The sequence below is a fragment of the Coregonus clupeaformis genome, chromosome 28 (genome assembly GCF_020615455.1).
Source record: "Coregonus clupeaformis isolate EN_2021a chromosome 28, ASM2061545v1, whole genome shotgun sequence".
In the NCBI taxonomy this organism is placed as follows: domain Eukaryota; kingdom Metazoa; phylum Chordata; class Actinopteri; order Salmoniformes; family Salmonidae; genus Coregonus; species Coregonus clupeaformis.
Window position 1 is genome coordinate 29,595,792 of NC_059219.1, and position 14,936 is coordinate 29,610,727.

The 14,936-nt window shown below is 42.3% G+C and overlaps 1 protein-coding gene and 1 long non-coding RNA gene across 7 annotated transcripts in view; both read right to left on the minus strand.

Annotated features, from left to right (window-relative positions):
- LOC121543516 (polycomb protein SCMH1) overlaps window positions 1-11,601 on the minus strand; it is a 50,055-nt gene extending 38,454 nt beyond the window's left edge. For 2 of the 6 annotated variants that reach the window (XM_045208836.1, XM_041853430.2), the window contains exons 1-4: window positions 11,302-11,600; window positions 10,133-10,225; window positions 5,529-5,597; window positions 5,147-5,227 (exon numbers count right to left, since the gene is read on the minus strand). In XM_045208836.1, the coding sequence (XP_045064771.1) occupies window positions 5,147-5,227; window positions 5,529-5,597; window positions 10,133-10,225; window positions 11,302-11,398 (340 nt within the window). In that variant the 5' untranslated portion in view covers window positions 11,399-11,600. Of the gene's footprint in view, window positions 1-5,146; window positions 5,228-5,528; window positions 5,598-10,132; window positions 10,226-10,552 lie in introns of those variants that run through there. The other 4 variants (XM_045208837.1, XM_041853428.2, XM_041853433.2 and 1 more) reach the window with 4 other exon arrangements.
- A 232-nt stretch (window positions 11,602-11,833) lies between these two features.
- LOC121543517 lies at window positions 11,834-12,855 on the minus strand. Its single transcript, XR_005996023.1, has 2 exons — window positions 12,703-12,855; window positions 11,834-12,034 (listed from the first exon to the last, which is right to left on the minus strand). It is a non-coding gene; the product is annotated as an uncharacterized LOC121543517 (long non-coding RNA).
- Window positions 12,856-14,936: the final 2,081 nt, after the last annotated feature.

The following is a 14,936-nucleotide window of genomic DNA, read 5'->3' on the forward strand; positions in this document are numbered from 1 at the left end:
AGTGGAGAGGCACAGAATCCAAGTTTCTTGAAGTCCAGTGTGAAGTTTCCACAGTCAGTGATGATTTGGGGAGCCATGTCATCTTCTGGTGTTGGTCCACTGTGTTTCATAAAGTCCAAAGTCAACTCAGCCGTCTACCAGGAAATGTTAGAGCACTTAATGTTTCCTTCTGCTGACAAGCTTTATGGAGATGCTGATTTCATTTTCCAGCAGGACTTGGCACCTGCCCACACTGCCAAAGGTACCAATACCTGGTTCAATGACCATGGGATTACTGTGCTTGATTGGCCAGCAAACTCGCCTGATCTGAACCCCATAGAGAATGTATGGGGTTTGTCAAGAGGAAGATGAGAGACACGAGACCCAACAATGCAGACGAGCTGAAGGCTGCTATCGAAGCAACCTGGGCTTCCATAACACCTCAGCAGTGCCACAGGCTGATCGACTCCATGCCACGCCGCATAGATGCAGTGATTCATGCAAAAGGAGCCCCAACCAAGTACTGCCTGCATGTACAAGAACATACAGTGGGGAAAAAATGTATTTAGTCAGCCACCAATTGTGCAAGTTCTCCCACTTAAAAAGATGAGAGAGGCCTGTAATTTTCATCATAGGTACACGTCAACTATGACAGACAAATTGAGAAAAAAAATCCAGAAAATCACATTGTAGGATTTTTTATTAATTTATTTGCAAATTATGGTGGAAAATAAGTATTTGGTCACCTACAAACAAGCAAGATTTCTGGCTCTCACAGACCTGTAACTTCTTCTTTAAGAGCCTCCTCTGTCCTCCACTCGTTACCTGTATTAATGGCACCTGTTTGAACTTGTAATCAGTATAAAAGACACCTGTCCACAACCTCAAACAGTCACACTCCAAACTCCACTATGGCCAAGACCAAAGAGCTGTCAAAGGACACCAGAAACAAAATTGTAGACCTGCACCAGGCTGGGAAGACTGAATCTGCAATAGGTAAGCAGCTTGGTTTGAAGAAATCAACTGTGGGAGCAATTATTAGGAAATGGAAGACATACAAGACCACTGATAATCTCCCTCGATCTGGGGCTCCACGCAAGATCTCACCCGTGGGGTCAAAATTATCACAAGAACGGTGAGCAAAAATCCCAGAACCACACGGGGGGACCTAGTGAATGACCTGCAGAGAGCTGGGACCAAAGAAACAAAGCCTACCATCAGTAACACACTACGCTGCCAGGGACTAAAATCCTGCAGTGCCAGACGTGTCCCCCTGCTTAAGCCAGTACATGTCCAGGCCCGTCTGAAGTTTACTAGAGTGCATTTGGATGATCCAGAAGAGGATTGGGAGAATGTCATATGGTCAGATGAAACCAAAATAGAACTTTTTGGTAAAAACTCAACTCGTCGTGTTTGGAGGACAAAGAATGCTGAGTTGCATCCAAAGAACACCATACCTACTGTGAAGCATGGGGGTGGAAACATCAAGCTTTGGGGCTGTTTTTCTGCAAAGGGACCAGGACGACTGATCCGTGTAAAGGAAAGAATGAATGGGGCCATGTATCATGAGATTTGAGTGAAAACCTCCTTCCATCAGCAAGGGCATTGAAGATTAAACGTGGCTGGGTCTTTCAGCATGACAATGATCTCAAACACACCGCCCGGGCAACGAAGGAGTGCCTTCGTAAGAAGCATTTCAAGGTCCTGGAGTGGCCTAGCCAGTCTCCAGATCTCAACCCCATAGAAAATCTTTGGAGGGAGTTGAAAGTCCGTGTTGCCCAGCGACAGCCCCAAAACATCACTGCTCTAGAGGAGATCTGCATGGAGGAATGGGCCAAAATACCATCAACAGCGTGTGAAAACCTTGTGAAGACTTACAGAAAACGTTTGACCTGTGTCATTGCAAACAAAGGGTATATAACAAAGTATTGAGAAACTTTTGTTATTGACCAAATACTTATTTTCCACCATAATTTGCAAATAAATTCATAAAAAATCCTACAATGTGATTTTCTGGATTATTTTTCCTCATTTTGTCTGTCATAGTAGACCTGTACCTATGATGCAAATTACAGGCCTCTCTCATCTTTTTAAGTGGGAGAACTTGCACAATTGGTGGCTGACTAAATACTTTTTTCCCCCACTGTACTTTTCAGAAGGCCGACATGTCTGTATTACATTTCCTTTTTTCACTGGTCTTATGTCATATTCTAATTTTCTGAGATACTGAATTTTTTAATTTTTTTGTGAAATTACTTAACTTTTCCACAATATTCTAATTTATTGAGCTGCACCTGTATTATGACAACATTTTGGGACGTGTTTGTTCGTTTTGGACTTGGGTACGTTATTTATTTGGTTTTTCAGGCACATTTTTTTCCTTGAGGGAAGCCGAAGTCGGTAGCCGAAGTCTACGCCCCTTCGTCGGTGAACAGTAGGGATTCTTCAGTAAAGTCTTTGCTGTCATTCAACAAGAGACAACTCATTTTCATTCACATTTTTTCATTGAGGAATAATGCACCAAACATCTTAGTTAGATGTAAAATTGCGCGACTTAGATCTCCTCGTCAAAAACTTCAAAATGAATGACAGATTTCTTGAGTTAGATTAATTCTGACTATTTTCAGGAAATGTATAATGGCTACAGTGTCTCAAAATGGATAAACAGTACTATTGCCGTTTTTTTCTAATTTTTCAAGCTAAGGTCTTTTAAGGTAGAATGCTTAGCACACTCGTTCGGTTCGCCGACTTCGGCTAGCCGCCAGCCGAACTGAAGCATGCTGACGCCTTTGGAACAGTGTTATAGCCAGGGGTTGGAACCGGTGCAGGGAACAGAACCAAAAACCGGAAAATAACATTTTTAAAGGAACAGAAACGGAACCGGGTTCGAAAGTGATCCATACTGTTCCGGAACAGAACCGTTATTTTAAAAACATGGGAACCAGGCATTTTTTGGTAGTTCCACAAGGAAAATCTAAGCAAAGCCCTCAATCAGAAACATATTCCAGTGTCTGCTTGCAAGCTGAAAATCTTTGCCTGTGTGTTTAGCCTACCTGCCCCTCCAAAGCATAGGCTACTGTACTGACGTTACAAGCGTGATTCAGAAGATACGGAGAGAGATTTTTAATTAGCTAGAGAAGAATGGATTAACCTTCTACAATGCTAGTTAAGGATACTTTAGAACTAGTTATCACGTTTGGCGTCAGATTTATTAACTACAAAAAGGTAAGACATGTTTTTAACTCTGGTGCAGCTCTACACACACAAGCTTGTTAGCTATCTAGCTCAAGCTTGTTAGCAAGATAGGTCAAAGGACATTCAAAGTTCCTCTATAGAAGCCGCTCCTCCTAGGTATAATTCTGTGGACCTAATAAGATGCCCAGTGCTTCAAGCCTCCTCCTCAACCCTCTCTCACGCTCTCCCCACCCTGCAAAATTTCAGTCGCAGTAATTTAATGAGCTAAATGTAAAAAATAGTTGATTTAACAGGTTAAAAAAGGAACAGAAAATAACAATATAAACCGGTACTTTTTTTGGGGTTCGAACCAGTTCAGAACTTTGTTGCTGGTCGGAACAGTGGAACGAAAAGAAAAAAAAAAGTGTTCTGTTCAGAACGAAACAATTGGAAAATAATTTTAGTTCCAACCCCTTGTTATAACTGAATATGAATGTGTTTGATTCAGGATGTTGTTTTCCATTCAGCAGTGATTCATCTGAGAAAGTTGGTGTGTGTGTGTGTGGAATCATGTAGTAACCAAAAAAGTGTTAAACAAATCAAAAGATATTGTATATTTGAGATTCTTCAAATAGCCACCCTTTGCCTTGATGACAGATTTGCACACTCTTGGAATTCTCTCAACCAGCTTCATGAGGTAGTCACCTGGAATGCATTTCAATTAACAGGTGTGCCTTCTTAAAAAGTTCATTTGTGGAATTTCTTTCCTTCTTAATGCGTTTGAGCCAATCAGTTGTGTTGTGACAAGGTAGGGGGTTTACAGAAGATTGGCAAAAGTCCATATTATGGCAAGAACAGCTCAAATAAGCAAAGAGAAACGACAGTCCATCATCACTTTAAGACATGAAGGTCAGTCAACACGGACAACTTCAAGAACATTTCTTCAAGTGCAGTCGCAAAAACCATCAAGCGCTATGATGAAACGGGCTCTCATGAGGACCGCCACAGGAATGGAAGACCCAGAGTTACCTCTGCTGCAGAGGATAAGTTAATTAAAGTTACCAGCCTCAGAAATTGCAGCCCAAATAAATGCTTCAGAGTTCAAGTCACAGACACATCTCAACATCAACTGGTCAGAGGGGACTGTGGGAATCAGGCCTTCATGGTCGAATTGCTGCAAAGAAACCACTACTAAAGGACACCAATAAGAAGAATAGACCTGCTTGGGCCAAGAAACACGAGCAATGGACATTAGACCAGTGGAAATGTGTCCTTTGATCTGGAGTCCAAATTGGAGATTTTTTGGTTCCAACCGCCGTGTCTTTGTGAGATGCGGTGTGGGTGAACGGATGATCTCTGCATGTGTATCTCCCACTGTAAAGCATGGAGGAGGAGGTGTTATAGTGTGGGGGTGCTTTGCTGGTGACACTTTCTGTGATTTATTTAGAATTCAAGGCACACGTAACCAGCATGGCTACCACAGCATTCTGCAGCGATACGCCATCCCATCTGGTTTGTGCTTAGTGGGACTATCATTAGTTTTTCAACAGGACAATGACCCAACACACCTCCAGGCTGTGTAAGGGCTATTTTACCAAGAAGGATAGTGATGGAATGCTGCATCAGATGACTTGGCCTCCACAATCCCCTGACCTCAACCCAATTGAGATGGTTTGGGATGAGTCGGAAAGCAGCCAACAAGTGCTCAGCATATGTGGGAACTCCTTCAAGACTGTTGGAAAAGCATTCCAGGTGAAGCTGGTTGAGAGAATGCCAAGAGTGTGCAAATCTGTCATCAATGCAAAGGGTGGCTATTTGAAGAATCTAAAATATATTTTGATCTGTTTTTAAAAAAATGGTTACTACATGATTCCATTTGTGTTATTTCATAGTTTTGATGTCTTCACTATTATTCTACAACGTAGAAAATAGTAAAAATAAAGAAAAACCCTTAAATGAGTAGGTGTGTCCAAACTTTTGACTGGTACTGTACCTCCGTGGTACTGCGATGGGACCCGGGAGGGACGGCCACTTCGGGCATGCTTGATCCGCCTGCCATCTTTCCACTCAATAGCTAGAGGACAGAGCAGGGCACAATGTTTCAGAGACACACTTAACCTCAAAGGCTAGCCGACACCATTCAATCATTCTATTAATCAACTATCTATTAATAACTAGAAGAAATACAATTGATCATTAGCAACAGTCAATGAGATGTGTGAGGCCAAACTATCACATCAGCATCTGAGACTTCTATACACACATTAAAGTAGCCTAAATAGAGGACCCTTCTCGAGCAGCATCATTAGAAGATGTACATTGCGCTTTTCAAATGGACAATTGCATTCCATTTCTTCATTGCAACATTACATTACCTTTTTGTGGCACTGGCTTCCTCATGCTCCAGTAATACTGACTAAGTTCAAGACACAATAGTCCACTCTCTAAAGAAGGGAAACGAGAGGGGAAAACAACATTGAAGTAAACACAAACTATTTGATACTTCACTCTTCATGTTAGGTCAGAATTTAGGTCCAATTTGGATCTTTCTTGTACATTGTGTTCAAGAAGCCAGTCTGCTGAAGCCTATACTAGTGCTAGCCTGGTTAGCCTTAAGGGTTATTATTATTAAGGGTGATTCCAGTATTATGGACATTACATTTGCACGCAAAATCAAAACTTGAATTTCTAAACAGATTTGACAAACAAAATAGAAATTAAAGTTTTGATGTGGATGTCTATAGTACCCCTTAGGGGAAGTGTATACCCCCAAAATAACTGACTTCTAAATATTGGCATGTTGGAGAAATAAAGCAAAAATTACCGTTATTGATGTTACAGTCTCTTTTGAGCAATGGGTATGTTAACTGTGTAGATACTCCTCTAAGAAAGCCAATGTTCCAAACCGCATGTCTCTATCATAATCCATTAAAATGTTATTGGAGATTTTACTCTTGTAGGATTGCCAAGATTAGGGTGACTAAATCAACGGAGGCCAGAGAAGAAATGTGGTCAAAAATCTGGAAAAGAGCAGGATGCTGTGCGAGAACTAAGGCAAACTGACAGGCTCACTGTTGAACTTACCTTTCTTCTCAAATCCGGATATAGAGGTAAGATAGATATACATTTTGAGACATGACATGTATACTGAACAAAAATATAAATGCAACATGTAAAGTGTTGGTCCCATGTTTCATGAGCTGAATAAAGGATCCCAGAAATTATCCATACGCAAAAAAAGCTTATTTCTCTCAAATGTTGCGTACAAGTTTTACATCGCTGTTAGTGAGCATTTCTCCTTTGCTAAAATAATCCATCCACCTGACAGGTGTGGCATATCAAGAAGCTGATTAAACAGCATGATCATTACACCTTGTGCTGGGGACAATAAATGGCCATTCTAAAATGTGAAGTTTTGTCACACAGCACAATGCCACAGATGTCTCAAGTTGATGGAGAGCTGTTGCCAGAGAATTGAATGTTCATTTCTCTACCATAAGCTGCCTCCAAACTCGTTTTAGAGAATTTGGCAGTACATCCAACCGGCCTCACAATTGCAGACCACGTGTAACCACGCCAGTCCAGGACCTCCACATGTGGCTTCTTCACCTGCGGGATTGTCTGAAACCAGCCACCCGGACAGCTGGTGGGTTTACACAACCAAAGAATTCCTGCACAAACTGTCAGAAACCGTCTCAAGGAAGCTCATCGTCCTCACCAGGGTCTTGACCTGACTGCAGTTCGGCGTCGTAACTGACTTCAGTGGACAAATGCTCACTCAAATAAATTCATTAGGCCATAATTATGAATTTCACATGACTGTGAATACAGATATGCATCTGTTGGTCACAGATAACTTTAAAAAAGGTAGGGGTGTGGGTCAGAACCTGTCAGTATCTGGTGTGCAGTGCGACACATCGCCTTTGCATAGAGTTGATCAAGCTGTTGATTGTGGCCTGTGGAATGTTGTCCCACTCCTCTTCAATGGCTGTGCGAAGTTGCTGGATATTGGCGGGAACTGGAACACACTGTCGTACACGTTCCAAAGCACCCTAAACATGCTCAATGGGTGACATGTCTGGTGAGCATGCAGGCCATGGAAGAACTGGGACATTTTCAGCTTCCAGGGATTGTGTACAGATCCTCGCGACACGGGGCCGTGCATTATGCTGAAACATGAGATGATGGTGGCGGATGAATGGCACGACAATGGCCCTCACGATCTCAACACAGTGTCTCTGTGCATTCAAATTGCCATCGATAAAATGCAATTGTGTTTGTTGTCCGTAGCTTACAGTGAGTGAAAAAAGTATTTGATCCCCTGCTGATTTTGTACGTTTGCCCACTGACAAAGACATGATCAGTCTATAATTTTAATGGTAGGTTTATTTGAACAGTGAGAGACAGAATAACAACAACAAAAATCCAGAAAAAAAACGCATGTCAAAAATGTTATAAATTGATTTGCATTTTAATGAGGGAAATAAGTATTTGACCCCTCTGCAAAACATGACTTAGTACTTGGTGGCAAAACCCTTGTTGGCAATCACAGAGGTCAGACGTTTCTTGTAGTTGGCCACCAGGTTTGCACACATCTCAGGAGGGATTTTGTTCCACTCCTCTTTGCAGATCTTCTCCAAGTCATTACGGTTTTGAGGCTGACGTTTGGCAACTCGAACCTTCAGCTCCCTCCACAGATTTTCTATGGGATTAAGGTCTGGAGACTGGCTAGGCCACTACAGGACCTTAATGTGCTTCTTCTTGAGCCACTCCTTTGTTGCCTTGGCCATGTGTTTTGGGTCATTGTCATGCTGGAATACCCATCCACAACCCATTTTCAATGCCCTGGCTGAGGGAAGGAGGTTCTCACCCAAGATTTGACGGTACATGGCCCGTCCATCGTCCCTTTGGTGCGGTGAAGTTATCCTGTCCCCTTAGCAGAAAAACACCCCCAAAGCATAATGTTTCCACCTCCATGTTTGACGGTGGGGATGGTGTTCTTGGGGTAATAGGCAGCATTCCACCTCCTCCAAACACGGCGAGTTGAGTTGATGCCAAAGAGCTTGACTTTGGTCTCATCTTACCCAGTTCTCCTCTGAATCATTCAGATGTTCATTGGCAAACTTCAGACGGCCCTGTATATGTGCTTTCTTGAGCAGGGGGACCTTGCGGGCACTGCAGGATTTCAGTCCTTCACGGCGTAGTGTGTTACCAATTGTTTTCTTGGCGACTATGGTCCCAGCTGCCTTGAGATCATTGACAAGATCCTCCCGTGTAGTTCTGGGCTGATTCCTCACCGTTCTCATGATCATTGCAACTCCACGAGGTGAGATCTTGCATGGAGCCCCAGGCCGAGAGAGATTGACAGTTATTTTGTGTTTCTTCCATATGCGAATAATCGCACCAACTGTTGTCACCTTCTCACCAAGCTGCTTGGCGATGGTCTTGTAGCCCATTCCAGCCTTGTGTAGGTCTACAATCTTGTCCCTGACATCCTTGGAGAGCTCTTTGGTCTTGGCCATGGTGGAGAGTTTAGAATCAGATTGATTGATTGCTTCTGTGGACAGGTGTCTTTTATACAGGTAACAAACTGAGATTAGGAGCACTCCCTTTAAGAGTGTGCTCCTAATCTCAGCTCGTTACCTGTATAAAAGACACCTGGGAGCCAGAAATCTTTCGGATTGAGAGGGGGTCAAATACTTATTTCCCTCATTAAAATGTAAATCAATTTATAACATTGCGTTTTCTGGATTTTTTTGTTGTTATTCGGTCTCTCACTGTCCAAATAAACCTACCATTAAAATAATAGACTGATCATTTCTTTGTCAGTGGGAAAACGTACAAAATCAGCAGGGGATCAAATACTTTTTTCCCCTCACTGTATGCCTGCCCATACCATAACCCCACTGCTACCATGGGGCACTCTGTTCACAACATTGACATCAGCAAACCGCTCGCCCACACGACGCAATATACGTGGCCTGCGGTTGAGGCCGGTTGGACGTACTGCGAGCTTCTTGATATACCACACCTGTCAGGTGGATGGATTATCTTGACAAAGGAGAAATGCTAACTAACAGGGATATAAACAAATTTGTGCATAACATTTTAGAGAAATACATTTTTTGTGCATATGGAAAATATTTTATTTCAGCTCATGAAACATTGGATCAACACTTTACATATTTTTGTTCAGTATAAATAAATAAATACATTTTTGCAGTGGTGGCCATGATTTAGCAGCAGTGTTGTGTCGCTGCTGAATGCATATAGGGGAAACACAGTATGAAAATCTGGATACCGCCCAACCTTAAGCCATGTCCATGCCCACTACCCCACCCCCCCCCCTGTGAACCCTTTCTAAAAAGCCATGAAATACAATTGACTGAAATATCTTTGAGACTTGGCCTCCTGTAATGGTCAAAATTCATACAATTTCCTACTTAAAAGTTTCAAAAAGCCTGAACATATAGACCTTAAGGATAATTACATTATTCCATATGTGTTATTTCATAGTTTTGATGCCTTCACTATTATTCTACAATGTAGAAAATAGTAAAAATAAAGTAAAACCCTTGAATGAGTAGGTGTGTCCAAACTTTTGACTGGTACTGTTTATCAACAACAAAGTAACCTTGCAGCTTTACTGTTTTTTCTCCTAACTGGTTTAGAATAACAGCTTGCTGATTATTTATACACACCAGGAGCAGTTCATCAGTAACAGTATTAAGCTGGCAAACTAGCTAGCTACATCATTTCAGCAGGCAATCAAATAGACTTCTAAATTAAGCTAGCCATAAGCAGTTGCTGTAAATTTGCATGCTAGCTACCATTAGCTAAGTTTACATTGGGCTGACAAGTGGCCATAAATAACGGTTTCAAATATGCAATACTAGGTTATAGCAATGGAGAATGAGACACCAAAAAATTTTCATAATATGCAATAAAAAACCTTAAAAGATCAAAACAGTCTTCAAACCTGTCTTCAGTTGGTTATCGCAATAGAAGTGCGCCTTTTTCCTTGCGTCAAGGGGATGTCGTCCAAATTTTAACGACCAGCTCCCTCCTTTTCCTTCCCAGAAAAAAAATGACAGCGGCATTAACTACTAGCTCGGACAGACCAGCTCGCTGCTATTACCACTATTATTGATAATGGCCCACGTCCATGCTGTACTAGCTATAAGGAAGAATAGCTACCATCATTAGCCCGTTTAATATGACTAAAATGCCGATTTTTAAGTTAGCCTAGCTAGCATAAGATATCAAGGTTTCCATTCAAAACACAAAGCCAACACATGGGACTCCCCTCAGGGCAAAAGCCAAGCAATTAATCACAGTAGCTAGAAATTCAGCCAGCAAATATGTGTATTTAAGAGTGGGGATATGAAGAGGTACCTACCTCCAAGCTAATAACATTGGCATGCTCGAACAACAGCTAATGTTAGCTAGCTCCGTCAACACAGCATGCTAAACTCAGCTAACGGGCAGACGTTATGTTAGCTAGCTATCTATCTATCGTTGGACTGAATATAAATACATCAACAAATGCTAGCTAAATTACGGGCAAAAACGTAGGGCTTGAATTTGTGTTTGTTAAAAAGAGGATAGCGTGTAAACAATATCTTCGAGTCTGTTTACCTTGCTTTGTAATGTTTGTGTATTGAGCTAGTGGCTGTCCATTTTTTCTTCTTCTTTAAATTTGTATTGGCGGATAGCAACCGTGAGGTGCATACACCGCCACCTACTGTACTGGAGTGTGAGGCCATTCACGGACTCCCTATTAATCTATTCCTCTTATCTAGCTCTGTGTTTCCACCTACTGCTCTGGAGTGTGAGTTCATCACACTTCGTAGAAAAATTGCCCTACCAACAAACCCTACACCCCAAAAAAAAAAAAAAACTTACCACTATCTGACTACTTGGCCCTATCTGATCCTACACCAGGCCAGCAGCCTGGAAGGACGGTACACTATCGCTCAACCTCTTCTCCACCCAACCTGACACCACATATGGATCCGCCAGAAGGCAAGGATCCATTCTCTCAATAAATCTCACTCCCACTGTGCCAGAATTATCTGTCATCATCAGGACGAGGCTCAATCTCAGTGGTCTTCACCGCACCTGCCAACACAAGTAATTAATCCTCACTCGTCAGGTGTAGTGGTATATGTTGCCTTCTTCCACCTTTTGCTTTTCTGTTTTCCTGCAATGCTGGATTCCTTTCCTTCATCTTCTTCCCTCCCATCCTCGCTCTCGTCAGGTGTAGTGGTAGATGTTGCCTTCTTCCATCTTTTAATTTTCTGTTTTCTTGTCATGCTCAACATACTTTCATTGACCTCCATGCTCTGCCGTCGCATGCCGTCTCTTTTCCCCACCATCTTCCCTTAATCCATTGTTTATTTAATCCACACACACATAGAGAAAAGCCTTTTTTTTTTTGTGTGTGTGGGGGGGGGGTATGGAGAACTACACTCAAAATATGTATTATCGCCACCAACTGGACAGGGGTAAAATAAAAACCATACGGGAAAGGGAAAATTAACATTAATCCACACACACTACAAAAATATTACTAACAAAAAGATATACAGTCCCACTCCTTCTGTCCTTCAAAAACTCAAATACCCTGCTCAGGCTCTGGGGCCTGAGAGGGTGGAACCACACCAGACAGTACTCCATGTAGCTCTTCAGATGTGAAATGTTTTAATCCCAAAAAGAGTTCAGCTGCAGAAACAATGATATTGATAATTCTTTACTTCCTTTCAACTTGTGCAGTTTTGTTTATCACTATCATTATAAATGACACAACGTCCACTTTCTTCATATGAAGAAGTTCTGGGTTAATTTATTCTTCTTCTTCTTTGAGGTGTACTGCTGCCACCTACGGTACGGTAGTGAACAAGATTTTTAAAAAATGTCAGGCTTACAATACTAAAATAAAATACATTTTAAAAAAAAACATCCCACTCCTTCAGTCATAGTCCAAATCACATCCCTACACAGGCTCAGGGGCCTGTGAGGACTGAACGTTAACCTACATGATTCCTTATAATGCCTCTGCTGTAAAATCCCAGAATCCCAAAAAACATTCAGCCACACTCACAACGATGCCTATTTTCTCAGATTTCCTCTTTGTTTGCGCTATGCAGATTATAACCAATGCAATAAACAATACAAATTCCACCTTTTTAACATGCAACATGTCAGGATCCTGTAGGCGAGGAACATTTACTGGTGTCTCTAATCCAACTACCATGGTTTCTTCCACGTTACTCTGTTCTTCCACTCTTCTCACCGCCTCTGGAAAGAAGACGCTGGACAGCTCTTACACGCTGTCTAGACTGGGCATGCTTACGCATGTTGATTTTGTACATCCACACCAGACGCGATCCAAGACACGCAGGTTGAAATATCGAAACGAACTCTGAAACAACTATATTAATTTGGGGACAGGTCGAAACGCATGAAACATTCGTGGACATTTAGCTAGCTAGCTTGCAGTTGCTAGCTAATTTGTCCTGGGATATTAACATTGGGTTTTTATTTTACCTGAAATGCACAATGTCCTTTTTTTCTGGATCTTTGTCGAATTTTGACCTAATTTGAGTCTCACAAAATTGTGTGTTCTCTACCCCGACATTTAATCCCCAGATAAAAGGGGAAACGAATCGTTTCTAGTAATCTCTCCTCCTTCAGTGGAAGTCTTCTTCTTCTGTGGACTATATATGTCGGTTGGCAACCAACTTCAAGGTGCATTACCACCACCAACTGGACTGGAGTGTGGACCTCAGTTAATCGTTCAATCACCAACGTGGGTTTATGCTCCTAAAAACCAAGGAGATGGGAGAGGCGGGACTTGCAGTGGCGTCACGCTTCAAAAATAGAACCAAGTTCTATTTTAGTGCCTGGCTACGCAGACACTCGTTGACGCACGCGAGCAGTTTAGATGAAACGATTGAATAAAATGTATGTGTACATTTATTTTGCAACGCAAGTGGTCAACATGTTACTCTTGCCACCTTTATCTCTCTCACCCTAACAGGGCACTTCAGGAATTCGGGCCATGTTCGCCACCACAATTGCAGTATTTCGCTTCAACTGGCATACGATACTCCTCCCGTCGACATACACTTGACACATGTACAAATATTTAACATTTATCACACTGCATGGGTTTGGGCATATCCCAAATAAATGTGCAAAGGGAGAGACTTCTTCAAAAAACAATAGAATAGATGGAGTGGGCTTCCTCACGCCATCCACCATATGGGTCAGTCGGCATGCACCAACCCCTGCATCTACTTCTTCAGTTACATCCTTTGCACTCATTTCTAGCGCCACTCCAGAGATAACCCCCTTGATAGGCGCCCTGCATCGCAGATCCACACACAACACATTCCAATCCAAAATCTTTTTCAGGTGCAATGCATACTCCTTCTGCTCCTCGGACACACAAACAAAATAAAAAATAAGCCCACTGCTTGTTATCCTCACTGACGCAACCTCATCCAACTCATCTGCAATTTTCATCGCAATGTCAAATGGATCTCCCAGGTAACACCATCAGTCCAAACCCTTCACTCCAACTTAAAACTAGTCAGAACTAGGTATGTATTTACTAGATTCCACGACCACTTTACTTCTCTTACTGTATTTCCTTTTTCGTTTGCCACTGTAATCCATTCCTTCTCACTCTCATCTCTGGGAATGCATAAAAAGTATCACTAGGAACTCAGTTTGCAAAAATGTAACTACTATACACTGAGTGCACAAATCATTAGGAACACCTTCCTAATATTGAGTTGCACCCCCTTTTACTCTCAGAACAGCCTCAATTTGTCGGGGCATGGACTCTACAAGGTGTCAAGCGTTCCACAGGAATCTGGCCCATGTTGACTCCAATGCTTCCCACAATTGTGTCAAGTTGGCTGGTAGTGGATGTCTACACCGAATAGCTCGTTCCAGATTGAGATCTGTTGACGGGGCAGGCCACTGCAGTAAGCTGAATTCTCTGTCATGTTTGTGGAACCATTCCTGGACAATCCTAGCCTTTTGGCATTGGGCATTATCCTGATGAAAAAAATCAATTAGCAGATGGATATACTGCTGCCATGAAGGGATGCACCTGATTGGCAATAATGTTCAGATATTATGTAGCATTCAAACGTTGCTCCACTTTTATCAAGGGGCCCAATGTGTGCCATGAAAACACACCGCACACCACCACCAGCCTGCAATGTTCACACACGGCATGATGAATGCATGTACTCCCTAGTCCTCCCATCAGCGTGAAACAGCAGGACCAGGCAATGTTTTTTCAATTCTCCAGTGTTTTCTTTCCTTAGCCCACTGCAACTGCAGTTTCTTGTTTTTTACTGAAAGAAGTTTAACTCTGTAAGGTCGTCAGCTGTCATACCCCATTCGTGTCAAGGTACGACAAGTTGTGCATTCTTTGGGAAACAATGTTGTACATGCCTGTCAGTTGACTAACTGCAGCCTGTATGTTTCTCTGCACAATTCGTGTCAGCCTCCTTTGTCCTCTTTCATCAGTGACCCGTTTTTGACCACTGGCCAGCCTGCTGTTGGCTGGATGTCCTTTTGGTGGTGAACCATTCTTGATACACACAGGAAACTGTTGAGCGTGAAAAACCCAGCAGCATTGCAGTTCTTGACACACTCAAACAGGTGCGCTTGGCACCTACTACCATTCACCCTCTGAATGGCACACATACACAATCCATGTCTCAATTGTCTCAAGGCTTAAAAATCGTTCTTTATTTTTT